General features: G+C 37.0%; 1 protein-coding gene across 3 annotated transcripts; it reads right to left on the reverse strand.

The window, feature by feature from the left end:
* Positions 1 to 17,102: 17,102 nt before the first annotated feature.
* Positions 17,103 to 27,004, reverse strand: H3-3A (H3.3 histone A). 3 transcript variants are annotated; one of them, XM_074262613.1, is made up of 5 exons: positions 26,919 to 27,004; positions 25,618 to 25,695; positions 23,866 to 24,019; positions 22,653 to 22,806; positions 17,103 to 17,756 (listed from the first exon to the last, which is right to left on the reverse strand). In XM_074262613.1, exons 3-5 carry the CDS (start codon positions 23,991 to 23,993, stop codon positions 17,628 to 17,630), a joined length of 411 nt encoding a protein of 136 aa, XP_074118714.1. In that variant the 5' UTR covers positions 23,994 to 24,019; positions 25,618 to 25,695; positions 26,919 to 27,004; the 3' UTR covers positions 17,103 to 17,627. The 3 variants fall into 3 exon arrangements, with proteins under 3 accessions (XP_074118714.1, XP_074118715.1, XP_074118717.1); XM_074262614.1 differs by lacking the exon at positions 26,919 to 27,004 and adding an exon at positions 26,101 to 26,235; XM_074262616.1 differs by lacking the exon at positions 26,919 to 27,004 and adding an exon at positions 25,890 to 25,959.
* Positions 27,005 to 27,315: the final 311 nt, after the last annotated feature.

Below are 27,315 nucleotides of genomic sequence, written 5' to 3' on the forward strand. Positions count from 1 at the left end.
CCCACCCTCCCTTCTAGTGGAGGGTGACACTAAACTTTCAGGCTCCCAACCTAGACTTCATCCCCAAGTGAGCATCTCTGGACCCCCGCCCCCGATCACTGCACTAATCCGGGACACATCCTCCTGGATCCAGTGACCCTGCTCTCCTGACTCTTCCATGACCAGGATATTCCATCTCTCAGCTCTGGGCGTTCTCTTTCACTCCCCCCCCCCCCCCATGTCTGGAACATTCTCCCTCCTACCCTAACTGCTGACATCCTTGGCTTTGTTTAAGTCCCAATTAAAATCCGTCTTGTACTGGAAGCCTTCCCCTTAATTTTAGTACCATCCCTCTGTAATTATTTATTTATCCTGTGCATAGTTCACTTTGTATATAATTGTTTGCTTGTCTCCCCCATTAAATTGCAAGTTTCTTGAGGACAGGGACTGTTTTTGTCTCTCTCTCTGTATTGTTAGCACTTAGAACAATGCTTGGAACATAGTAGGAGCTTAATAAATATTTTATTCATTGATGATTCATTTGATAATAATTTGCTAAGCAACTGCTAAGCATCTAGCTATGCCTAAAGTTCTTATCCTTTTTTACCCATGGCAAAGCAGTGAAGCTTACAGACTAGTTCTCAAAATAATGTTCTTAAATCCTAAAATAAAATGCACAGGATCACTGGGGAAAAAATCAATTCTATTAAAGTACAATTGTCAAATCATTGGGGGGAAAAAAAGCAAGGTTCAGCATCCCAGATTAAGAAACCCTGATTTATATGACTCTAAATAGTCTCTTCCAGGCTTTCCATATGTTCACTCTTTTAAATGGGATTAATAATGCTTACCTCACAGGGTTGTTATTAAATGAGTTATTAATGAGACAAAGTATTTGGACATGCTTAGGCACTATTATTGTTATTTCATTCTTTTCAACTTTGAATTCAGTGACATTCATACAGAAATGTTATTAGGTCAAGTCATGCTTACTACCATTGCTTGATGTTTAAAGTTTGGTGAATCTTTCTGCAATTGAATGAAAGTGTTGGAATGCAAGTACATAGACAAAACATTTAACAGCAATAGCACTTCACATATGGCATAAAGCTTTTATATAACTTTAGTTTTTATTTAACGTGGCATTTACTATTACTATAAGTAAATCTATACTAATAAGTATTATTACTATTATAAAATCTTTTTAGCAATTAGTAATAAGTATAATTGCCATTACTTATTATTCATAATACTCATGCTAATTAATTCCAGGTACTATGTTAAGCAAGACAGTCCTTACCTTCAAAGGGCACATATCCTTTTTTTTAATTAAAGTTTTTTATTTTCAAAATATATGCATGGATCATTTTTCATCATTAACCCTTGCAAAACCTTGTGTTCCAATTTTCCCTCCCTTTCCCCCACTTCCTCCACTAGATGACAAATAATCCAGTATATGTTAATATGGTAGAAACATGTTAAATCCAATATATGCCCACATATTTATACAATTATCGTGCTGTACAAGAAAAATCAGAACAGGAAAAAATGAGAAAGAAAGTAAAATGCAAGCAAACAACAAAAAGAGTGAAGATGCTATGTTGTGATCCAAGCTCAGTTCCCTCTGTCCTCTCTCTGGGTATAGCTGGCTCTCTCTATCACAAGATCACTGGAATTGGCAGCAATCGTTTCATTGTTGAAGACAACCATGTCCATCAAAATTGATCCTCATGTAATCTTGTTGCCATATATAAGGATCTTCTGGTTCTGTTCACTTCACTCAGCATCAGTTCATGTAAGTCTCTCCAGGCCTTTCTGACATCATCCTGCTGGTCATTTCTTACACAACAATAATATTCCATAACATTCATATTCCATAATTTATTCAGCCATTCTCCAATTGATGGACATTAACTCAATTTCCAGTTTCTTGCCACTACAAAAAGGGCTGCCACAAACATTTTTGCACATGTGAGTCCTTTTCCCTCCTTTAAGATCTCTTTGGGATAAAAGCCCAGTACTAGCACTGCTGGATCAAAGAGTATGCACAGTTTTATAGCCTTTTGGGCATAGTTCCAAATTGCTCTCTAGAATGGATGGATCTGTTAACAGTTCCACCAACAATGTATTAGTGTCCCAGTGTCCCAGTTTTCCCACATCGAGGGGCACATATTCTAATGCGGAAAGACAAACACATAAAGGGCAGCTGTTAAATTTGAAGAGGTGGAAGTGGTAGATCAAAGGAGGCATACATTTTGAAATCTGGGAAATGCTTATCAAAGCAAGATAAAGACCAAAGCTTATCTTCTTAAAAAAAAAGTGGCTTTAGGGACAGAGTCCCATTTTCAGATAGAAAGAGGGGAAATGAGGGTCTCAGTAGAGTCAGTGTAAAACAGCATGATTGGAAGTGTCCTACTATTTTGAAAATGTTTAATTTGATAAAACATTGCAAAGATAGAAAACAATAATTGATTTTTGTCCTTAAATGCAAGTATTGAGATGTAAGCTCATCTTCCATAGACTTCCTATAAGGATCAATATATCAGTATATAAGTAGCAGGCAGGATAATGAGGACACTGTATACTTATTCCTATTAATAGTTGGTTTTTGTTCCTTCAATTAGGACTCTATATTTTAAATATTTTTCATTTTACTTATTTGAAGCTTATGGGTTTTCTGCATGAATTGATAAATTCATTTATTTGGATGTTCCTTCCAACAATATAGATTGGTTGATTGGTTCAGTTCTTCCACACCAAACGATCTAATATGACTCCTGTTCATGTTCTTCCATAATAAAGAGAGAATTTAAGGGTGTATAATGTGCCAAGTCTTTTGCTAAATGATGAAAATAAAAATAAAAAAACAAGGAGTTTATATTTTAATGAGGACAAAAGTCATAGTGTGGGCAGTAATGGGAACCACTCTTTGCTCATTTATGTTGTCTATACTAGATCTATATATTGATGGAGAGGCTTAGTATGTTGTCTATCCAGATGCATCTTCTGGTCAGCAGACATACTTCCTCCAAATGAAGAAGAAAAGATGATGGTTGTGACTGCAGAGGTACCATGATAGAGGGTTGGAGTCATACTCTGATACAATATGTCTGTTTGAGATAGGAAAGATTGTCCATCCTCAGTAACCTGGGACCCTTCCTGCTCTTTCCCCTACCTCTGCTTCTGCTGGTGCCAAATGGTCCTCTTCCTACCCTTCGTTCTCTGCATATAGATAGGCCAAACCTCCTATCTATCCATATCGTACATAAGTAATGGCTATATTTGTATGTTTAGACCCACTTCACAATACATATCTTCTATGAAAAAAAATACCAAATAAAATGAGAATTTCAATATACGTTGTAGAACAGGAGATTGTACATGAAACTTTAAATCTCTTATGTGTGGACTTGCTTTTCTTTTAAAGCATATCAAATTTTCACATGTGACGTTTAAAGCTGTCTTCCTCGCCCAGGTCTTCCTTCTGTTCTATTCTTTTTAGGGAATAAACTCTCAGTCTCAACATCCTCTCATTCTATTTTTTTCTGAAAAATTTTTTTCCCTCATAGATTCCATACTTCTGTTTACTAAACATGCTGTGTTCAATTATTTTGCATCTTGTCATGGTCAATATATATTGATCAATTTTTCTATTGTTTAACTAGTGACAAACTAGTTCAACGATTACTGTTTTGCAATTCAGTTTGAGATCTAGTGCTAGTAAGTCCTTTTCCTTCTCACTTTTTTTTTTCATTATTTTCTTTGAAATCCTTGACCTTTTGCTCCTCCAAACTAATTTTTCTATAATTTTATCTAGTTCTACATAATAATCATTTGGCGGTTTGATATGGCACTAACTCCATCTGATCCTGAAGTTGTTTTTTTTTTTTTTTTTGTGGGTACATCTGTAGCACATTCAATATTTTTTTTCTGACATTAAATTCTTTTCTTGTAAATCTTTACATTCAATAGCATTGTCATTTTTATTAATTGCCATCATGCAAATATGAGAAATTAATATCTTTCTAATTGTTTTTATTTTTATAAAGAATATTTGTGAGGTGCATTCATATAATTCCTATGTGTCTGTCAGTAAATGGATTCCCAGATAGTTTATAAACTATGTAGCAATTTTTAGTGGCATTTTTTTTTCTATTTCTTTAGAATAGGTTTTTTTCTTGGGGATATGTAAAAAGTCCGATTTTCTTTTGTTGGTTTATTTTACATCCTGAAATTACACTTAAGTGATTATTTCTATTAAGTTTTCATTGAATCTCTAGGGTACTTGTAAGCTACAACATCATCTGAAAAAAAAAGCAAGAGTTTTGTTTCTTGTATTTATTCCTTGAATTATTCTCATTTTATTGTTATAACTAGTATTTCTAAAAATAATAATAATGGATACTCTTTAACCCAGATCTCATTGAAAGATCTTTTCTGTTTCTTCTTTATAGATTATGCTACTCTGCTTTTAGTTGTCTATTCTTTCCATATTAAGGAAATTAGTCATTTTTACCATATTAGCATATCCTAACCATGAACTTACTCTCCTAATTATTGTCTCTTTATTTCTCTACTTAATTCATATGCTTAGTAGTTTTTAAATAAAATGGTATATTTTGTAAAAAGTTTTTTCTGTGTGCTTTGTATGCTTTTTGTTATTAACATAATCTATAATCTTTGGTATATCTACAAGCTAGTCATAGTATGTCATCAATTTAATATATTGTTGTAGCCTCTTTGATAACAGATTTTATTTAACATATTTGCATCAATAATCAGTAGAAACAATGATGTAGGTTGTTTTTTTTTTTTCCTCTGAATTTTCTCTCCCTAGTTTATGTTTTCGGTTCCATATCTTTGGTTCAGAGGAAAAAATTGTTAGAATGCTAGATCTCATTTTAAGTAACACATAAAATTGGAGTTAACTTTCCTTTGAATGTTTAACAGAATTCCCTTGTAAATCAATCTGATCCTGGGGTTTTTTCTTTGTGAATGCATTTGAAACAGTTCAGTTTCTTTTTTTGAGATTATGCTTACATTCCATTTTTGTTCTGATAGTTTGAGTATTTTTTTACATATCTATATCTATATCTATATATATAAGTTTTCATTCATTTCATTTCAGTTTTAATTTTCTTGGCATTTAATTGATCAATATTTTTTATTAAAGCTTTTTAATTTTCAAAAGATATGCATGGATAATTTTTCTTTTTTTTTGTACTGTAGTTTTCTGAATATTTTAATTTCTTTTTTTTATATATATATTTTATAATATTATCCCTTGTATTCATTTTTCCAAATTATCCCCTCCCTCCCTCCACTCCCTCCCCCCATGACAGGCAATCCCATACATTTTACATGTGTTACAATATAACCTAGATACAATACATGTGTGTAAATACCATTTTCTTGTTGCACAATAAGCATTAGATTCCAAAGGTACATGCAATCTGGGCAGACAGATATTAGTGCTAACAATTTACATTCACTTCCCAGTGTTCCTTCTCTGGGTGTAGCTACCTCTGTCCATCATTGATCAAGTGAGTTGGATCTTCTTTATGTTGAAGATTTCCACTTCCATCAGAATATAATGGATAATTTTTCAACATTAATACTTGTAAAATCTTGTGTTCCAATTTTCCCCTCCTTCCCCTCACCCCACCCTCTCCCCTAGACAGCAAGTAATCCAATATATGTTAAACGTGGTAAAAATATATGTTAAGCACGTTTAACATATATTGTTACCATGTTTAACTATATTGGAATATTATTTTTTATAATTAGTTTTATTTCCTCTTCATCTACAATGACTCTTCCTTTTAATTTTTTTATATTGGCAATTTTGTTCTCTCTCAAATCATATTAACTAGTAGTTTGTCTTATATTAGTTTTAAAAATAGTTCCTAGCTTTATTTACTATTTCAACATAGTATTTTTTTCCATTTTCAATTTCATCTCTTCTTTAGTTTTCAGAATTTCCATATTGTGGTTAGTTAAAAGTTTTTTTATTTATGACTTTCCTAGTTTTGTTTTTAGTTGCATGCCTAATTCTTTGATCTATTCTTTCTCTTTTTGTTAAAGTAGTTAAAAGATATAAATTTTCCACTGAAGAGACTTTCTTGGCTGCATCCCAAAGGTACTTTTTATACCTCATCATTGTCATTTTAAAATTCCATTATCATAGCTATGATTTGTTCTTTGGCACACCAGTTCTTTAGAATTAAATAATTTGTTTTCCAGTTAGGTTTTAATCCTTTCTTCAGAGATTCTTTATTAATATAATTTTTCTTATTGTGCTTAGTAAAAGATGTGTTAAATATTCCTGCTCTTTTGCATTTGTTTATAAGGTTTTTATTCCTGGCTATAGAATTGCCATGCATAGTTGAAAAATGCAGTTTCTTTCTATTTCCATTCAGTAACAGCATAGATTTATTATAACTTTTCTAAAATTCTATTTAAAATTTTAGCATCTGTCCCATTTAATCTTTTTTGTTAGATTTATTAAAAGTCTGAAATGGACACATTTAAGTTCCAAATTGTTACGGTTTCTGTTTCTCCTTATAATATTAAATTTTCCTACACATACTTTAATACTATGTCATTTGGTGAATATTGTATATTGATATTATTTCATTATCTATTTGCCTTTAAGCATAATGTAATTTATTTTTCAGCCATCCAATTTTTCACTATTGCCTTCTCTGAGGGTATGATTGCTGCCTCTAGTTTTCTGACTTTTAACTGAAGAATAAGAAATTCTGATTTCTCTTTGCAAGTCTTTAAATATATTTCTTTTAGCAACATATTTTTGGATTCTGCTTTCTGTCCCACCAACTATCTTCCTCTGCTTTATAGGTGAATTTAACCCATTCACATTCACTATTATGATTATTAGTATGATTTTTTTTATTATATCCCCTTATGCTTTTTTCCTCCTTCCCTCATAACCCTCATTTTATAAAGATCTGTTTATAATCCTCTGTCCCTCTTCTCTTCACAACCCTCAAACCTTAATAACTGATTCCTATAATTCTCTTAAAATTATCCTTTATGACCAATCCTCTAAAGATGAAGTTTAACCAGCATGTGATTATTCTCTCCTCAATTTTCAGGGGTATGCTGGAACAAGATCACACTGCCTCAAAAGAGCCAAGTGTTAAATTTACTATATGAAACACTTGCTAGTTATTAAATTTACCATGTGAATTCACAAATCAGCACTTGATTTATTTTGTTGATTATTTCAACTTAAGAAAATGTCAATAAAATATATTAAACTTAAAAGTATAATGTGCCTATTTTTTCCAGAGTCAGTTGTTATGTATTTACCTGCATATTCCTGTCTTTATCTTTTCTTCCTTTTTTGCACTCTTTTCTTCTCAAGCTCATTTACACAAAATGTTAAGTTTCTTTCCCTTCCTTATTTCTTCTTTAGTACATGTATTCTCTTTGCCCTCCTTCTCTCTTAAAACCAACCCAGAATAAAATCATTATCAGGCTTGTATTTTTCTTAACTCCTTTCATGAGCCCTGAATACATTAGGACTGAAGGAACATTCTCTCCTATTGGAATATAAGTACTTCATCATCATCATTTAATTTTTTACCTGCTCAAATTATTTACCTTTCTAGGCTTTTCCTAATTCCTATGTTAGCATTTTAAAATGCATGCTTGACGTTGGTCTCTTAAAGCAGAATGCTTAAAATTCTGTATTTTATAGAGGTACATTTTTCCCCATAAGATTATACTTTTTTGCAAGGTAAGTTATTTTTGGTTGTAAACCTTTATCTTTTGCCTTTCAGAATTCATAAGATTTTCTCTCCTTTATTGTAGTTGTTGCCAAGTCTTGTGCAAATCCAACTGACTCCTTGGTACTTGGAATTCCTTCTTTTGACTGTTTAGAATTTCCAATTTGTATTTGATGTAAAAGCTCAGAGTAAGATTTTTTAAATACATAAAATAAAACATCAGATTATAAAAGAAACATTATATTAAAATAGTTATCTAAATATTAAAAAACAAGTCCATGGACTTCAGGCTAAAACCCCTGGATTAGATGATTTCTATAGTATTTTAAAAGTTTCCAAATGCAGAGATACTATGAATCTCTGAGCCAAATGTACATTTGAACCACCTTTCTAATGATTAATAGTTTTCTTTGTTTATAAAAATTAAATTCACCATCAATCAAAAGTTACTCAGACTTAGTCTTGCTCAATAAGGTGAGCAACCAAGCTGGATAATACTGTTTTTAGTCAAAAATAAAGAATAACCATCAAGTATTGACACTGATTTTCCTGTTATTATACTTTGTTATGGAAAGCAATTCCAAAGGAAAAATTACATGAAATTCTTTGGGCACTGGAGACATCTTGATTATTTGACTGACCACAGGCAAGTTATTAAACCCCTTTGAGCCTCAGTTTCCTCAGTTATTAGACGGGATCTCATACACAGATTTAGAATTGGATAGGGCCTCATGTAACCCAAGGTCATCACAGATGCACAAGCTAAGGCTCAGAGAGATAAAGTAATTTATACAAGGTTAGACAAGTAGTAAGTAGCATTAATGCCTGTGGCATCTTTCTCATGGGGTTGAGGGGCTCAAATGAGATAAAAGGAATAAAGGAATGTATTGGGAGAAGGGGGAAAGGAGGTAGAATGAAGTAAATTCTCTCACACAAAATAGGGGTGAGATTTTACAGTGGAAGGAAAAAGAGTTGTGGGCTACACTTTCATCTGCTTCATACTACTTTCATCGCAATTGGCTGAGGAAATACAGACACACAGTTGTGTATAGAAATCTTATCTTAAATCCACCAGGGTATAAAAGGGGGGAAGGAGTTAAGAAAAGAGATGTGGTTACTAATAGAAAGGAGAACATTTTGGGGGAAGCAATGATCAGAAACAAAACACTTTTTTTTTTTTTTTAATTTATTTCAATTTTTAATTATATATATATATATATATATATATTTTATAATATTATCCCTTGTATTCATTTTTCCAATTTACCCCCCCTCCCTCTATTCCCTCCCCCCGACGACAGGCAATACCATACATTTTACATGTGTTACAATATAGTCTAGGTACAATACATGTGTGCGAATATCATTTTCTTGTTGCACAATAAACATTAGAATCCGAAGGTACATGCAACCTGGGCAGACAGATATTAGTACTAACAATTTTCATTCCCCTCCCAGTGTTTCTTCTCTGGGTGCAGCTACCCCTGTCCATCATTGATCAACTGGAAGTGAGTTGGATCTTCTTTATGTTGAAGATTTCCACTTCCATCAGAATACATCCCCATACAGCATTGTTGTTGAAGTGTACAGTGATCTTCTGGTTCTGCTCATTTCACTCAGCATCAGTTGATTTAAGTCTCTCCAGGCCTCTCTATATTCCTCCTGCTGGTCATTTCTTACCGAGCAATAATATTCCATAACCTTCATATACCACAATTTACCCAACCATTCTCCAACTGATGGACATCCATTCATCTTCCAGTTTCTAGCTACAACAAAAAGAGCTGCCACAAACATTTTGGCACATATATGTCTCTTTCCGCTCTTTAGTATTTCTTTGGGATATAATCCCAGTAGTAGCGCTGCTGGGTCAAAGGGTATGCACAGTTTGATAACTTTTTGGGCATAATTCCAGATTGCTCTCCAGAATGGCTGGATTCTTTCACAACTCCACCAGCAATGTATTAGTGTCCCAATTTCCCCACATCCCCTCCAACATTTGTCATTATTTGTTCCTGTCATCTTAGCCAATCTGACAGGTGTGTAGTGGTATCTCAGAGTGGTCTTAATTTGCATTTCTCTGATCAGTAGTGATTTGGAACACTCTTTCATGTGAGTGGATATAGTTTCAATTTCTTCCTCTGAGAATTGTCTGTTCATATCCTTTGACCATTTATCAATTGGAGAATGGTTCGGTTTCTTATAAATTATGGTCAGTTCTCTATATATTTTGGAAATGAGACCTTTGTCAGAACCTTTGTTTTTAAAAATATTTTCCCAATTTGTTACTTCCCTTCTAATCTTGTTTGCATTAGTATTATTTGTAGAAACAAAACACTTTTGAGGAGGAACAAAGTAAAAAGAGGGGATTATCAGGGGAAAATAGGAAGGAGGGAAATACACAGTAATGATAACAGTGAATGTGAATTGAATGGACTCAAACCATAAAAATGGGAGCAGATGGCAGATTACTTGATTTATACAAAAAGGGTAATACTGTTGCTGTTTGTCCTATGAAGACAACCACGACATTGGGGAGGTGATGCCATGACATACAAGTGACTTGGAGTTAAGAGAGGGGGGAATGTGCCAGGTTACCAGCCTCACTTTCCCCTACAGAGTCCTGTGGGGACCTTAGCCCTCACTTGAGGAGCAAGCAAACCCAACCAGTTTCATATAGCCATTAAGGGCTTTGCAGACATCTCTCTGTAGACTATGCCACATTACTTTCTATTTTTCTTTTAAGAACGATATGGATGGACAAGGCCCTCTCCAATAATGAGATGCACCAAATCAGTTCCAATAGAACAGTAATGAACTGAACCAGCTACACCCAGTGAAAGAACTCGGGGAGATGACTATGAACCACTACATAGAATTCCCGATCCCTCTATTTTTGTCTGCCTGCATTTTTTATTTCCTTCACAGGCTAATTGTACACTGTTTCAAAGTCCGATTCTTTTTGTACAGCAAAATAACTGTTTGGACATGTATACATATATTGTATTTAACTTATACTTTCACATATTTAACATGTATTGGTCAACTTGCCATCTGGGGGAAGGAGGGGAAAAGTTGGAACAAAAGGTTTTGCAATTGTCAGTGCTTGAAAAATTACCAAATGCATATATAGCTTGTAAATATAAAGCTATTAAAAAAAAAAAAAAAAAAAAAAAAAAAAGAACAATCTGAAATGTCTCCCTGTAACTACAACCCAAGGCCCGAGGTATGACATTCTAGGGAATGCAATTTTCTTTCCCATGACAGCCTTTCAAGTAACTAAGAACAGGGAAGTGACACAGTAGATGGAATAACTGGACCAAAAAGACTTAAGTTCAAATCCAGCCTCAGAAACTTAGAAACTCTTTCTACATATGAGAAAGGAATTTTTACCTAGCCCTGTCTCACATCTGACATCATTCACACATGTGCCATGCAAAGTGCACACATTGTTCAGAACCAACCCTGCAGTGTGGACACCATCGGCAAGCACAGTCAGAAACACCTCGGATGCATTTCAAGTTTGATTCTGAAATAACTTTTGGTCCTTGTATTCAGAAATCTTTTACCATTGCCAAATTTTTCACAACCCCCACATTCATTACATGACCTTATATGGAGTGGAGACCCAATTTAAGCAGCTTTGAGCTAGGTGGTCCTGGAAAGTCTGTAAAATGGGAATAATTAGCACCAATTTCCCAGGATTGTGAGGACAAAATAAGATATTTATCAAGTGATATCTAAATGCTATGATTATTTTTAAAATACACTAGATAAGTTAATACATTTTCAACTAGATTTGAGTCTCATAATCTTGTGAAGTAGGGACTATTACCATTCTACAGATAAACCGAGTCCCAGTACAGTCATTGCTGTTCTGTTAGTGGCTCTCTGCTGCCCTACCCCCAGTCTGTAGAGGAAGCCCATTAATACCATCCAGCCCTATCCCCCGCAAAACAGACCAATTGTTTCTCTTGTCAGTTTGTTTTCTTTGATTCCTACTCTGAAAAAATGAACAAAAAATTCAAAAGGGCTCTAACCATTGACAGCTTCTGTGTGGAGAGGGAGCAGACTTCAAATGCTGAAGAGACTAGGAACAGAATGTCCCCAGATGTATCCCCTGGGAGGGATATAAGCTGCTCCTCAATACAAAAGAACCTCATAGAGGAAATCAAAAAGGCTCTCACAAGAGAGCTGGAAGAGAAATGGGAAAAGGAAAGGGAAGCTTGGCAAGAGAGCCTGGAGAAGTCATCCCATGCATTCAAAGACAGAATGGATAAAAAAATCAAATCATTGAGAAACAAGATTAGTGAGCTGGAAAAGGTAAACAACTCCAAGGAAAACAGGATTAGAGAGCTGGAAAAAGAAATCAGCTGTCTAAAAAATACAATGGAAAAAAATTCCATAGAAGATAAAAACTCAATTGGACAATTACAAAGAGATATAAAAAAAGTGAGTGAAGAAAATACATCATTGAAAATTAGACTGGAACAAGTAGAAATGAATGACTCAAGGAGAAACCAAGAGGGAGTCAAACAAAACCAGAGAAATGAGACAATTGAAAAGACTGTCAAGTACCTTACCAGAAAGACAACAGACCTGGAAAACAGATCCAGGAGAGACAATTTGAGAATAATCGGACTCCCTGAAAAATGGGAGGAAAAAAAGAGCTTGGACACCATTTTCGAGGAAATTATCAAAGAGAACTGCCCAGACGTTTTGGAAACAGAGGGTAAAATAGACATTGAGAAAATTCATCGATCACCTACTGAAAGGGACCCTAAAATCAAAACGCCAAGAAATATAGTGGCCAAGTTCAAGAACCATCAGACAAAGGAAAAGATATTGGAAGCTGCTAGAAAAAAACAATTCAGATATGGAGGATCCACAATAAGGATAACACAGGATCTAGCAGCGTCCACATTAAAAGAACGCAGGGCCTGGAACATGATATTCCGAAAGGCTAAGGAACTTGGTATGCAGCCAAGAATAACTTACCCAGCAAGAATGAGCATCATTTTCCAGGGAAGAAGATGGACATTTAACGAAATAAATGAATTCCATCTATTTTTGATGAAAAAACCAGACCTACATAAAAGGTTTGATCTTCAAATACAGAACTCAAGAGACTTCTAAAAAAGGTAAAAAGAAATCTTGAGAACTATACTTCTGTCAAAAAAATATGTAAAGAACATATGTACAATTTGTCTTAGAAACTAGAGGTGGAAAGGAGATTATATCATAAAAAAGTATAAAGTGGTGGTACTACATCTCATGAAGAGGCAAAGGTAACCTATTATATCTGAGAGAAAGAAAGGAGGGAGATGAACATAGCGTGTATCAATAGACATATTCGATTTATGGTGAAACTTCTTCCACTTCATTGAAAAGTGAAAGGGAAGGAGTAAGCTAAGGGGAAGGGAATACAGTAATTTCGAGGAAAAGGGATAAAATAAGGGGAGGATCTTTAAGGTGGGGGAGGGATCCTAAAAAGGGAGGGCTGTGAAAAGCAAGTGGTGTTTACCAGATAAACCGAGTCCCAGATAAGACCATGTGATTTGCCCAATTGTAGAGAGACAGGATTTGAACAAGGGCCTTTTTACCTTAAGGTCCAGCATTCTATCCACCATACCAACACAGCTCATGTTATGTTTGACATCAACAACTCCCTTCCATGTGAACTATCTTCTAGCCATATGTCCAAAAGTCATTCCTTCTTCTTGGAGGTGGTTGTATGAATTCTGGACATGTGACTTCATTTGTGTTGAGTTTTTAATGAATAGTCTCCTTCTATAAATATAAATCAATACATGTCCACTATTTGTAATCTTAAAAAGCTATCTAGGGCAGGTAGATAGAGCACCAGCCCTGAAGTCAGGAGGACCTGAGTTCAAATGTGGCCTCAGACACTTAACACTTCCTGGCTGTGTGACCCTGGTCAAGTCACTTAATCCCAACTGCCTGGGGGGGGGGGGGGGAATTGCTATCTAGCATCCTAAGATTAAGATTGTTTAGGGTTGTATGCTGTATAGGAGAGAAGATTTAAAACTCAGGTTTTCTCAGATTTTAAAGTCTACTATCTACACCAGGGTGTATACTATACTATATATATACCATAGTATACTATACTAATACAATTGATTTAGGGAAAGCCTAAACTTAGAACTTTACATTTACTCTACATTAATTTCATCTTACTGAGTTGTGCTCATTGAAATTTTTTTATTTTCATGCTGTTGTACAGTAAATTAGTTATCCCTAATATGTTATCTGACAGAATTCTACACTTAGGGATCAGGAGAAAAAGGTTCAAAATCCAGGCTCTGATACTTCCTAGCAGCATGACACAAAATCATTTCCTTCTCTGGAGTCTGCTTCCTTTTCTTTAAAATAGAGATATATAATTTACATTCTTAAGTTTCACAGGAGGAAGAAAGCAATTTTGTATCACTATATATATGCACATCTTCAGTTGTGTCTTCTAGAAATTTAAAAACCATGTCTGTCTTCCAAGTCATTAATAAAAATGCTGAAAACTTAACAAGGCATTTAACTGAGAAGCAGGTTAAGTATGGTAACTACCTATATGACCTTGACCAAATCAATTCATCTGGTTTGTCTGCTATGCTATGGGGTAACTCATTTATACAACCCTATATTTAGGTTGGGCATTACAATCTGTTTTACAGATGAAGAAGCAAGGTTCCAAGATAATGACTTACCCATGCTCATATAGCTATAGCATGTTAACTTTACATCCTACATTTAGAATTCTTTCCAATCATGCTGTTTCTGCACAGTAAGGGCCATACACTTATAAAATGAAAAAATTAAATCAAATAATTTCTAAGGCCTCTTCTAGTTTCAAATCCATCTTTTATAGTGAAAGGAAGGAATCTTAAGGGCTAAATGAGTTATAAACCCTCCACAGCTCATCATTTCCCTTTACCAAGCTCCCATGCTCTGGTTCGGATGGCATCAGCTGTCCAGAGGTATAATGTTCTTTGGGGTGCAGCTCACTTCTGGTTCCCCACTGACCAGATAAAATTAAGCCATCTTTCCTTAGGTTACCCACTTACGTTTTCTCAACCTCTCCCCTAACCACAAAAAATCGTAACATATTGAATTTGACATTAATTACAACCATATTGTCATTTCTTGAGTTCAGAAAACCGTAATTGCTGTTACAGTATCACTCATACATAGTATGTGGTATGGAGAAATTTAAGAAAATATCTAAAATGGGCAGGTCTATCAGACTTATTTGAAACCATTGTGCAGGTATAGATGCATTTTGCATAGATGTAGCTTTCATCTCATTAGCCTTTTGAAACCATATCTTAAAACTCCTTCTCCAATCCATTCTTTTCTAGCTATCTTTTATGTAGTCTTCCCTATGGGGACTCCTTAAAGGGAGGTAAAAGCTCTAGAGTAAGCTTTTAATAAATGTTTTATCATTCCCACCATAAATACCCAAAACACCATTAAAATTTTCATCTGAAGTCCTATTAAATAAGCTGTTTTTCTGAATGATAAATTTGCTTTAGACTAGCTTATAAAACTAATCTTACCACCTTGTCTCGGCGATGCAAACTTCTGCCAGTCTTACTAGATAGATATCATTGGTTTGGATAGTTGGTACTCAAGTTACTATGCTAACTTCTGCTAAAGAATTTTTGGTGTTCAGTTCTGAGCAAGAACCAGCATTAGAAAATTACACAGCTAATCCCATTTAACTTGGTGTGAAAATGAATCTTTTAAAAGATGAAGGAATTAAAATAAAAAGGGTAAGATCTCTCACAATTACTGACATTTAAGATCAGTCTTATCCCAAGTTTCTAGCCTGTGGAATAGGCAATATCTCAGTGCTTTTTAATGAATTAAGATTTCCAAGTTTCAATACATAAAATACTTCAAACTCATAGTAACAGAAGGAATGTATTCTCAAAATACAAAACTAACGTATGAGAAATTGTTCACCTAGGTTTCTACAACTTTGCTAACAGTTGAAATCTAAACCCAAAAAACATTAAGTTTTAAGAAATAAGAAACAGATCATTCCATCTTTACTCCACCTAAATTCCTAATGCAAGTCATATAAGGTGGATAAGGCTAGGGTTGTTTTCATTTAGTGCTGTTATAGGGAGGAAAGTTCTTTTAGGACATACTGTAGATTAAGCATTTCACCATGAAAGACTTGTTATTTTAAGGGTTTTTTTTTTAAAGCCTTGCTTCAAACACAAAATAACATATGTACCTTCAAGGTTTGATTTTCAGTTCCATAAACCCTAAAAACATCCAAGTAAAACTTTAAATCATTTTTCTCCATTGGTTTAATAGAATTCAAAGAATTTGGATCAAGGTCATAGCTTTGATAGTCATTTATCTCACCTCCAGCATTCTTGCCCTCCAATTCTTTTTTTTTGTTGTTGTTGTATGGGAGAATGACAATTTAAGTTCTAAAACATTTATAATTCCCAAATGATATTTTTCAGTACAAAGGACATTTGTATAATGATTTATCATTTATATAGCACTTTATGATTTGTGAAGTCTGATACCTTGCATAAGCTTTCTATTTAAGGACTAGAAATAAAAATCTGTAATCTTAATACTTGAATATTTATCTTGCCATACCGGCAACCAAGTTCTAATTTTAAAAATTGTTATCTTGCCTTAACTCCTAGAGGGTGGTTCTAAAATGTGGCTATACCTTATTTAGATATAGCACTTCTCTTTAAAAGTAGCTTTACATGTAAGAAATCTAGAAACACAAGTACTTCTCACTTTCTAAATGATACAAAATTATTTGTATCTAAGTTGGGTGACTTAGAAATTAAAATACAAATTGCTTTAATTCTGTTTAAACAATCTTATACAAATTGTTAAGTTGCCCAAGTATAAAATATTAAGCTATTTCCAACATAAACTTGTGAAATGATATGCATATTAGGTCAGAATTTGGTATTTAACCTTAAGATGTACCCCAAGAGACTTTTACAGTTGTTACAATTAGTTTTAGATTGAAGGATTCAAACCCTACTACTAGTTATTTAATTTGCCTTCAAGATTAAGGTTGTAACCATACTCACTCAAAAATAATTAGGATTACTGGCATATACCAATCATAATATGCTAAATGAAATAAACCAATTACTGGAAAAGTATAAAGTTAAATGGTTCTAGTTTCCTTTCTTGGCTTAGGCTAACCTACAAATTTTCCCAATTTTTTTTTTAAAATAAAACGAACGTGATACCCCATCTTCAGTGTTTTGATTACATGTCATATTCATATATAGGTGTATATATATGCCTATATATGGACAAATACATATATATGTGTGTAATTGAAAAATCAAGACCAAAAGCAGGTGTAGTTTAATGTATTTTAATAGCAAACTTACAGGAACAGCACAGAAGACAGACAACATTAAAAACATGTACTTGCATGTAGGACAACTCAGTTAGAAAAGTATAGTGAATGGATGGAATCTACCGTATGATAAAAATGCTACAAACACCATTTAGTTGCCGTCAATAAGAAATTTACTTTTTAAAAAAATCCAAATGCTGGCATTGTCCAGAAAAATTTAACAGGTTTATTTATAATTGTTATAAAGTTGAATCGTTGAAACTTGTTCACGGAAACATTTTTTTTTTTTGACTGCATTAATGCTTTATGTCCTCGCATTTATATTCAAAATTCACACACAAATGAAAATGGAAAAAACTTGCCAATACCTGATTCTGTCCCCTATTTTTCCATTCGCAATCATATACTTAGGTACCTTTTGACCCCATGGGAAAAAAATATCTAACGTTCAGAACTACCAATAACAGGAAGAAGAGATTTTTTTCTGTTTTGAGAATGAAGAATGTTTCCCATCATAGTGGAGTTTAAGCACGTTCTCCACGTATGCGGCGTGCTAGCTGGATATCTTTTGGCATGATTGTGACACGTTTGGCGTGGATAGCACATAGGTTGGTGTCTTCAAACAGGCCAACCAGATAGGCTTCACTTGCCTCCTACAATAAGAATAAGAAAAATTATTAGATTTTACATATTCAATAACTAAACGTGCTCAGAAAAATTAAAGGATTAGCTGGGGTACAAAAGTTCTCTCATTGCTATTAAAATCTTTCATACTTACTTTACTAGGTATTACCTGAAGTACCAGAACATAAATGAAACACTTCTAACAAAACCTGATTTTTTTTTAAGACTCCTTGAGTAGAAGCTGGGTATATAGTATCCACCTAAAATTAGACTTTATTTTGTGACCTTTTAATAGCTAAAATAAGAGACATATAACCCAACATGGGAAGGTAGGATATTTAAAGTGATAAAGGTCAAGATGTCTAAATGTTAAACTAAATAGATTACAAGTGAGATGATTCTATTAAGTATAGGAAGTGATACAAGCCGAGCCTTAGAGATAGCACCAATATAAGAAAATAAAGTAGAATATTCTAAACACAGGAGACCGCTTAGAGGAAAACTCATGAAACAAAGTAGGCAGAGATTTGTCTTGGAATAAGTGGTGGTGGTAGTTTAATTGGAATCAAATTGTGAAGTACTTTAAATGCCAGGAAGGAAGAGTTTGCATTTTTATTTTAAAGGTGATGGGTGGGGGAAGAGGCCCTGAGACTTTCTGAAGATGGAAATATTAGTTTTAGAAACTGAGTGAAGGATAGATTGAAAGTAAGGAAACCAATGAAGAGGCTATTATAATAGTCTAGGTAAAAGGTTGACGAGGGCATCAATTAGGCTGATTGTGTGAGGAAATGAAAACATGGGAGATGTTGGGTATCTACAGCTGACAAGATGGGGCAAAAGACTGAGCAGAAAGGAGAAGATTAAAGAGCTGATGACTCCAGTTTCAAATCTGGATTGCTAGAACCAGTAGTGAATTCAACAGGAATATAAAAGTTAAGAGAACTAGGTTTGGGAGTCAAAGAAAACAAGGTCTGTGGCTAGACATGTTGTGAGATGTGTAATGGGAGAGTATCTATGTCTAGCAGATAATAAGAAATGAGGATTGGATACTTAAGATTACAAAAGTCACTAGCAGAGTTCATCTCTCAAGAAAGTGCAGGGCAGGTTCACAATAGTCTTGAGGTTATGGTCTACTTTTCCCTTTCCTTTTTTTGGGAGGTAGGGTGGAGGGAGAAGAGGAAGCAGGACACAGAAGATAGTTTAAAGGGAATCCAGTTGCTTTTTATGCTATTTCCTAATCTTTCAGTATCCTGCATTAATTAAAAAAACCATGTTCTTACTCTAGGATTCTACCTCTTTCCTTCCAGGTCCAGCTCAGATTCAACCTATTTAAGACTATTCCAGTTCATAAATACCTTTCCCTAATCTAAACTCCCAACATTTAGCATTGCCCTCAAAGAAGTGAGGGTCAGTAACAAGACATTGCAGATGCACTTACAAAAGGTTAATAACTGGGCAGTTCCAATCTAGGCTATCCACCTGATGAAAAAGAATGGAGTATGTAAAGAAATACACACTAGGCAAATCACAACTCAATTATTTAGCAGAGCACATCACAAATTCCTCTGGGAAAGGCTAAATAATGCTGCCTTCTACAGCTTAACTTCAAACAGCTGTTTATTTAGTGTAAGTGCTGAGAAATACATTTTCCAGGTTCTTTGACTCAATAGTTATTCAAATAGAGTCTAATGGTATTCAAGGTAAATATTTAATATTTTTAAAGTGATCACTGTCCAACATGCATCTATAGCCCCTTTTAATATTGCTGAAACTAATCTCCTAGTTAACAAGTAAACCATATGTTAGAAGATTAAAGGTTCTAAGATTAAATTAAATTTAATAAATTTTATGTTCCTACCATACTTTTAAAATGGGAAGAACTAAGACTTAGTGAAATAGTGTCTTATAGATGCTAGTTTTGTCCATTCCCACCTGATAAGGACTTGCTCATGCTTATATTTTCATAAAGACCTTTTAATATAGGTTGATAAAGATGTTCACAACCTTCAAAATAACACTAATAAGACTGCCCCAAAATCTGGACCTCAAAACATTGCATACCTTAAAAAACTATTAGAATGGAAGCTTTTAATTATCTTTTAACAATAACTAATGTCTTTTTCTCCCAATTTAACTTTCATATCTTTCTTTTATTAAAGTCTTTGATTTGTTCTTATCTTATCCTCCAAATAGTTCATTTCAGCCAAGCTGTTCCCTGAACTCACTCTGCTCCTGGCATCAAGAGAGATTATACTTTAAGAACCAACTCATGGAAACTTAGGAAACCTTCCCTAATCACCTCAGAACAGAGGAATAATATCCTCTCCTGAGTTACTAATAGCACTTGTAGTCTATCTTTGCTATGTCAGAAATAAACATCTCCTCAAATGGACTCTTTAAGGTTCTTAAGAGAAGGGAACTTGTCAATCTTTAGGCTATTACCAGTATGGGCATATTTTTTTTGAGGTAAGATTTCAGAAGTATTTGACTCTACCTTTTAATATCATGCCATTATGCAGTAGCCGTATAAACTCAAAATTCATAAAATGGTTAACATGAGCATCTCAGTGTCTGTTAAAAGCTGCTGTGTATCCAAGCCAATAAAATGTTATATACTATAAACAATATGGTTAAAGACCATCTAAAGACTTGTACTACTAAAGGAAACTTACAAGGTGTGTGTGTGTGTGTTTTGGGGTGTGAGGGGGAGCTATTAGTGTGTGTGTGTGTGTGTGTGTGTGTGTATATATATATATATATAAAATCACAGAAGGATATTTTCCATATTTCCTTCTAGTTCTTTTAATGACAAGAGCATTGTGTTAATATTGCTATATAAAGGGTATGGTACCAGGTGGAAATAGGCCATTCTACTCCCTGGTACCAGGATAGCCAATGAAATTCAATGCTCTAATATAGAGTATCCAGAAGTTATTGTCCTATTACAAAAAAGGAAGGAACAACAGATCCAAGGCAGGCAGGAGGGATTAAAGCAGAAATGTGAATTGGAAAACTTTTCCTTAAATTAAAACAACCCCCCCAGAATTCTCAGGTGAGGAAACTTTCTCTACTATTGCATCTCCACAAAATTATAGTTGTACAACACAATGAATGGTTAAGTGATTTGTCCAGGGTTTTATGTCAGAAAGAGGACTTGAATCTACTTTAACAATACAAACTTTTAATTGGCCCAAATGAAATAGAAATCTAAATGCTAATCTAGATAGCAAAACAGGATTTAAGAGATTACTTGTGCCAATGCACCCTGCTTTAGCATGGTTGATGCTAAAGTATGGTTGATATTGCAAATAGAATTCTCATAAGCCACAATATTTTAAAGGCAGTCTCATATCAAATAAAATATTTGATGAACATTTTTATAGATTAGAAATTTGGTAAAGGCATTTTAATCTAGGGTTGATAAAGATGTTCACATGCAAAGTAACACTAACAAGTCTGCCCCCAAATCTGCACATTTCTACCTCAAAAGAAGCTATTAGAATAGCAGCTTTCCAATGAGTATTCTGTAATCATTTTAGAACTGAAAACATTCTGAATGCTCTGTTATTTTTCCCTTTTAAAATGATACTTTAGGTCATTATAATTAGTCACCAAAATTTTAAGCTTATTTATTATAAAGTGCTTTTGGGAACAAAGAGAATTTAGATGGGTTGTAATTTTTGTACTTTCAACTCACCTAAGAGTTAATGGTTGTCTACTTCTGAAATTCACCAATCAAATGAAGGTTAGACTAACCATAGAAACAGCTCAACCAATTGAATCTCAGAGTAGAATCCTCCTATCACATCCTTTTGCACACAAAGCAACAGAATGGCATAGCTACAGCTTTCATTAAAATGTCACAAGTTATGTATATGTACATAAACATTTTAAAATATATTAAATTAAGTGAAAACTAGCTTTATGGAGTTAGTTACACAAGTAGTTTAAAAGGTGTGATTTTGAGCCTCAATCCAAGAAAAGCATGTAGATTATTTTTCCAGTTCTCTTAATTATATTAAGAGAACTGGAAAAATAATCTAACAGATACCTTGGTCAAGGTCAAGGCAATAAGCCCATAAAGCCAACATTTTACTCAAATTACCAAAGATTTCAATTAAAATGTCAAGTTGTCCTTTCTATACATTTTTAAATGATTGCTGCTCAGCTTTTCAAAAAATCTCAAACATTAATCCAAATGTCTTCTGAACTTAGGTCCAATACTAATTTCCCATGTTTTTTCCTCTTAAATTTATACCCTCAAACAGTATTTTCTAATGCATATATTACATCTCATGGTGCAAAATCAAAACAATAATATTGGATTTGGAGACAAAAGAACTGGCTCTGATTCCTGGCTCTGCCACTTATCAGGTATATACACAAGTAATTGTGTTTCCCAGAGCCTATTTTCTTGATTGCAAAGTAGAGATAATACATGCAAGCTACTTACCTCACAAGGTTGAATAAATAACACAAAGCATTGAATAAAATTCGCGCTTTTAACCCCAAAATTCAGTGATTATATTCTAGTCAAAAATTTTGTCTCCTTATCCTCAAGCATTACTTGCTGCTCACTTTCAGATATCCTCCTTTCCTACTCTAAACACAGAATTCTCCTTCTTCCCAAGAGCTTTTCAGAGCACAGCAATAGCTGACATTTATTACATGGGGCTTTAAAGTTACCCAATCATTTCCAGACATTATTAAATCTCATTTGGACCTAACAACACAGTGAGTCAGGTGTGTACTACTACATTATCCTCATTATACAGATTTAGAAAACAGGCTCTCAGACACCATACAACTGGGATACTTGCCATACTCTTCTGAGAACCTCCCCCTTTCATGTTTGAAGGTCATTTTTGGGGGGAGAGATGGGGACAGTGATATTCTCAAAGTTATAAAAGTCCCTCCAACTTTACCTGCAAAGCACCAATTGCTGCACTCTGGAAGCGCAGATCTGTTTTGAAGTCCTGAGCAATTTCACGCACCAGACGCTGGAAGGGAAGTTTACGAATCAGAAGTTCAGTGGACTTCTGATAACGTCTGATTTCACGGAGAGCCACAGTACCCGGCCTTTAAAGAATTAAACATTAAGTGATGTTACTTCATAAGTTCAAATATAAAAGACTTAAGAACTATTAAGAATATTCTTAATAAACCATCTTCCATTTTTGACAAAACTTAACCTAAATGACAAACTTTCCCTAATTTTATCAACTTAGGTGAAAAGTATTCAACTATAATGTTAGCAGCTACAAAGGAAGCTCACTTTACTGATTCAATATTACCTTCTCATTTTTAGGTTCAAATCCCATTTTATTATTATCTAACTTTTACATCGAGCTACTTCTTTGCTCATGTTATTTACTTGTAATGTCAGTGATATAGGGAAGACTATATTAAAGAGATCATCTTCCAAGAAGACTCCCACTTCTCTGCTGCTGCCCATCGGGTCATGAAGATTAAAATAGGAATGCTCTTGACTACAGAAATTCTTCCAGATGGGTCTATCATCTATTATTTATCAGCAGAGTTTTTATCTCCAATTGTAAACTACTCCCCCATCCAAGTCTTTATTTTAGGCTGAGTGAAAATTTATTTGCAGAGGTTACCTATACCACAGACAATTTCTGCCCTCTAACGGTAGAGGATTTCAACTACAACTCTTGGAGTATTTCAACGTTAAATAAGCAAAGACAGATGGAATTGTGCCAATTGGAGTATACCGAAATAATTAACTTTTATGTGTAAAATTATGAAGAATTAAAAATAATTACTAAAACCAATTTCAAAACATACACCCAAAATATGTTCAAATGCCTGCAGATTCATTATTTTATTTTTTACCTTTTGCCTTAAATAGTAAATTTATTCATAATCATAATTACTGGGACCTTAAATATTTTCCTTTAATTCGAAACAGATTATACGGCATATTTTCAAAATTAAGCGTTTTTAACTAAAGCCTCTTCCAATAAATGAAATGTAAATCTAGGCGTTCAAACATTAACAAAAACAAAATATAGGAAAAAATACATCTCGGTTCTTTCGGTAAAAAGTTCGCCTTTCCGTTTGGTTAAGGAAATATTGCAACACCAAAGGGGCCAGTCTTTGTCCTAGCGATTTTTATACCTGTAGCGATGAGGTTTCTTGACCCCTCCAGTAGAGGGCGCACTCTTGCGAGCGGCTTTTGTAGCGAGCTGCTTCCTGGGGGCTTTACCACCGGTGGATTTACGGGCAGTTTGCTTGGTACGAGCCATGTTCCTGAAAACTTCTCCTTATACACCTACCGACGTTAAAACAGAAAAAGGAAAAATCACCACATTCAATTGCATACTAGCCCTACCCCCAAATAAATAATTTCCAGAAATAGAGATGGTTCCTAACAAAAACAATGCCCACAACACCAGATCCATTTTAAACGAGCTTGTTCCTCCTCCAGAGACTGCACTGGGAGCATAAATCGAGGCTCGAGAGCAGACCTCTCATCAGCACCAATCATTCCACTCAAACACCTATTCTGAGCGGCCTCGAGACGACCCCCCCCCCACCAGCCTGCCATCTAATTTCTTTAATTAATGAAAAAATTAACAAGGTCTGAAAATAACGAAGCCACAAACCACAGGAAAAACGGAACCCAATTACAGCCAAAAAAAAAAAAAAAAAAAATTAGAGCCCCCCCGCCGAAAATCCCGCCCCCCATTTTCATGCTTCGCAGATATAAAACCATAAATATTATCTAAAAACCCTTTTTGCTTTTTTTTTTGTCCCTACGCTAAAAATCGAAAAGGGCACAACAGTCGCCAAACGCGCTTTTCACCCCCCCACAAAGCAATGTCTCCCCGACCTTAGAGGAGCCTCGCATAGCAATCTCCCAGAGCCAGCTCGCCAACACTTTAATTAACCCCAAAGAGATAAGCTGTCCCCCCTCCCCCCTCAGCAGCCCATAAACTTTTGGGTCTGCCTCGGCTCCGGGCTCTTCTCCCCGCATCGGGTCCCCCAGCCCCGCCGCTCTCGCCCCCCAGCGCCCGGCACGACACCAACTCGGCTCCCAGACCCCGAACAAAATGGAAACAATCACAAAATGTATCCGATTCCCCCTCCAAAGACACGAAATACTAAATGGGTCCAAAAGACGCTGGCATCCCCCGCCACGTGCTGCCTCCCGAAAAGCAAAAGTTTTTTTTTTTTTTTCTATTTAAAATGCATTAAGTTTTCATTTATCCGGAGTAGGGGGAAGAAGAAAAATATCCCTCTTTTTGAGAGAAAAATAATAACAATGTTTTCCCCCCCTTCTCCTCCTCCTTCCTTTCTCGAAATAGAGGAAGAGAGAGACGGGAGGGGGGAAAAAAATATGGTCGGTGACCAGAGAAAAGAGACAAGATGGTGAAGCTTAGCAACAACTGTGGGGAAGCAGCAAAAAGAGAATTGGCCCGGGCCGGGAAGCAGCGGCGATTTGGAGCCCTTTTCCGGCCCGCAAAACGGGAGCTGGGGCCGGCGGCCGGTAGCTAAGGGGCTCCGCGGGGCCGTGGTGAAGGTTTGGGGCGCGAGGAAGGGGCGGCGAGCGGGATTTTACCGAAGAAAGAGGGGCCGGGGGGCGCGGGGAGGAGGAGGGAGAGCCCGGGCTTCGCCGCCACCGCGGCGGTTGCTGTTGTCGGGCTGAGGCGGAGACGCCGGAGGAGCCGCCGCCGCCGCCGTTGCCTCAGGAGGCGGAGGGGGGGGCGGCAAACTCTCGCTCCTCACGCCGATTTCTGGACCAAAAAGTTTGTGGGGTCGGGTGGGAGCGAGCGCGGGTCAGTTCCCCGCGACCCCCGAGGTCCGGTTCTGGGGTTGGCGTCAGGCGGGGCTCGGTCCTGGGCGGGCGGGCAGGGAGAGAAAACTTACCCCCCTTCTCTGTCGGCTTGGGCTCCGAGAGCGAGAGGCGGCCCTAGCGCTGGAGAGCTACGGCGGCGGCGGCAGCGGCTGCGAACACAATTGAAAGATGGCTGACACCGAGGCTATCCCCCCTCAACACCCGCCCGCGTCCGCCCCCTCCGCCGCGTTCCCAGCCAATCACACACAATGGAGGGAAGGCTCGGCTCCGCCCCCTGTTCCACCGTTCGCTCTCCCTCCCTCCCCTCCCTCCGCCTTCCCCTCTTCCCTCTCCTCCTCCCTGCCTTCCTCTCAGTAGTTCGCTCTCTTCTCCCTCCGCCCCTCCCTTGACTTCCCCCGGCCGCCTCGCGCTGTGTGTGTGTACAAACACAAAAGACGTGCGGAGGGGGGCCGCGAGGATTCCGAGGCTCGTGCGGCCGCCGTTCCTAACCTTAACCCCCTCTCCCACCATATACACATCCAAACCCACCCCCCTCCTCCAGTCCTTCACCCAACCTGCACACGTCACGGCTCCCCCTCACCACCACCCCCTCCTCCCGCCCCGAACCAGGGCGCGGGGCGAGAACCAGGTGGAGAGGGGAAACGAGGTTGGAGGGTGGGGGGCGGGGGGCTCAAGGCGGAGACCTTCCGAATCGTCCGACCACAAGGAGACTGGGGGAGGGGAAGAATGTCCGGAGCGAGGTGGGGGGCGGCTCGCCCCGCCGCCCACGCGCCTGTCGAGTAGCGCGCGCGTCCCTAGAGAATTCCCGCTCCCCCTCCCCCAGCAGCTGCAGCTGCAGCAGCAACAGCAACAGCAGCAGCCCGGAGGGAGCCCCCTCGCGTCCGGGGCTCCGGACTCTACCTGCCTAGGTGGGACCCGGGGGAAAGGAGGGCTGACTAAGTCCACCCCCGCTCTGACCGCCTCCCTGGCGGTACGGGAATGTGAGGGGACCCAGCACAACGGAAGGGGGAAGCTTTTCTTATACATCTGGCCGGTGTTGCAAGGAGGCACTTTGTCTCCTCCTCCCGTTTTACTGCTGGGCAAACCCAGGCTGGCCTCGGCAACACGGTTTCCCCAATGCGCCCCAGCTTGTCATTGGCAAAAGTCAGGAGGCATCACGGCCGCTTTAACTCCTCCTCCTCCTCCCTTGTTCGCTCGCTCCCTCCTCCCCCCAACTTTACACCCTTAGCCCTCTCCCCCCAAACGTGCAGCCGAGCCCCTGGAGCCCGGGCACCCACTACAGTGCAGTAGTCCTAGCGGCGCTCCCCAACGGCTCGGTAATCAAAGCACGAAGCGGCCGAACGGCGCGGAAATGTTTGCATTTTCACGATACCAAAGAGAGATGACCCTGGAATTAGAGCTGCCGCGACCCTGCTCTCTCTCATTCTACACAGCCGAATATCCAGGTGCAAGATGGCTGTTTCACAAAGCCTTTAAAACAATGTATTCCTGTGTGCAGTCAAGTGCTTGTGTGTATGTGTGTGATAGAGCAGGTAATAGACCATCCAGTTCCCTCCAGTTCTCCTTCATCTCCTAGCAGCCTTTTGGATCATTTCTGTGCTCAGAAAGGAGCCTTCTCCCAGAGGCTGGAGACAGTCATCTTCCAATCAAACGCCGTTCCTTGTTAGCAGCTTTTTTAGAGTTTGGGGAGAGTAAAAGAGACTGCAGCAAGTGAGGCTGGGGAGTGTGGGTCTCGTTTTTCTGCAATGCTAACTGACAGGGTGTTTTCT

The sequence above is a fragment of the Sminthopsis crassicaudata genome, chromosome 4, assembly GCF_048593235.1.
Source record: "Sminthopsis crassicaudata isolate SCR6 chromosome 4, ASM4859323v1, whole genome shotgun sequence".
NCBI classification, from domain to species: domain Eukaryota; kingdom Metazoa; phylum Chordata; class Mammalia; order Dasyuromorphia; family Dasyuridae; genus Sminthopsis; species Sminthopsis crassicaudata.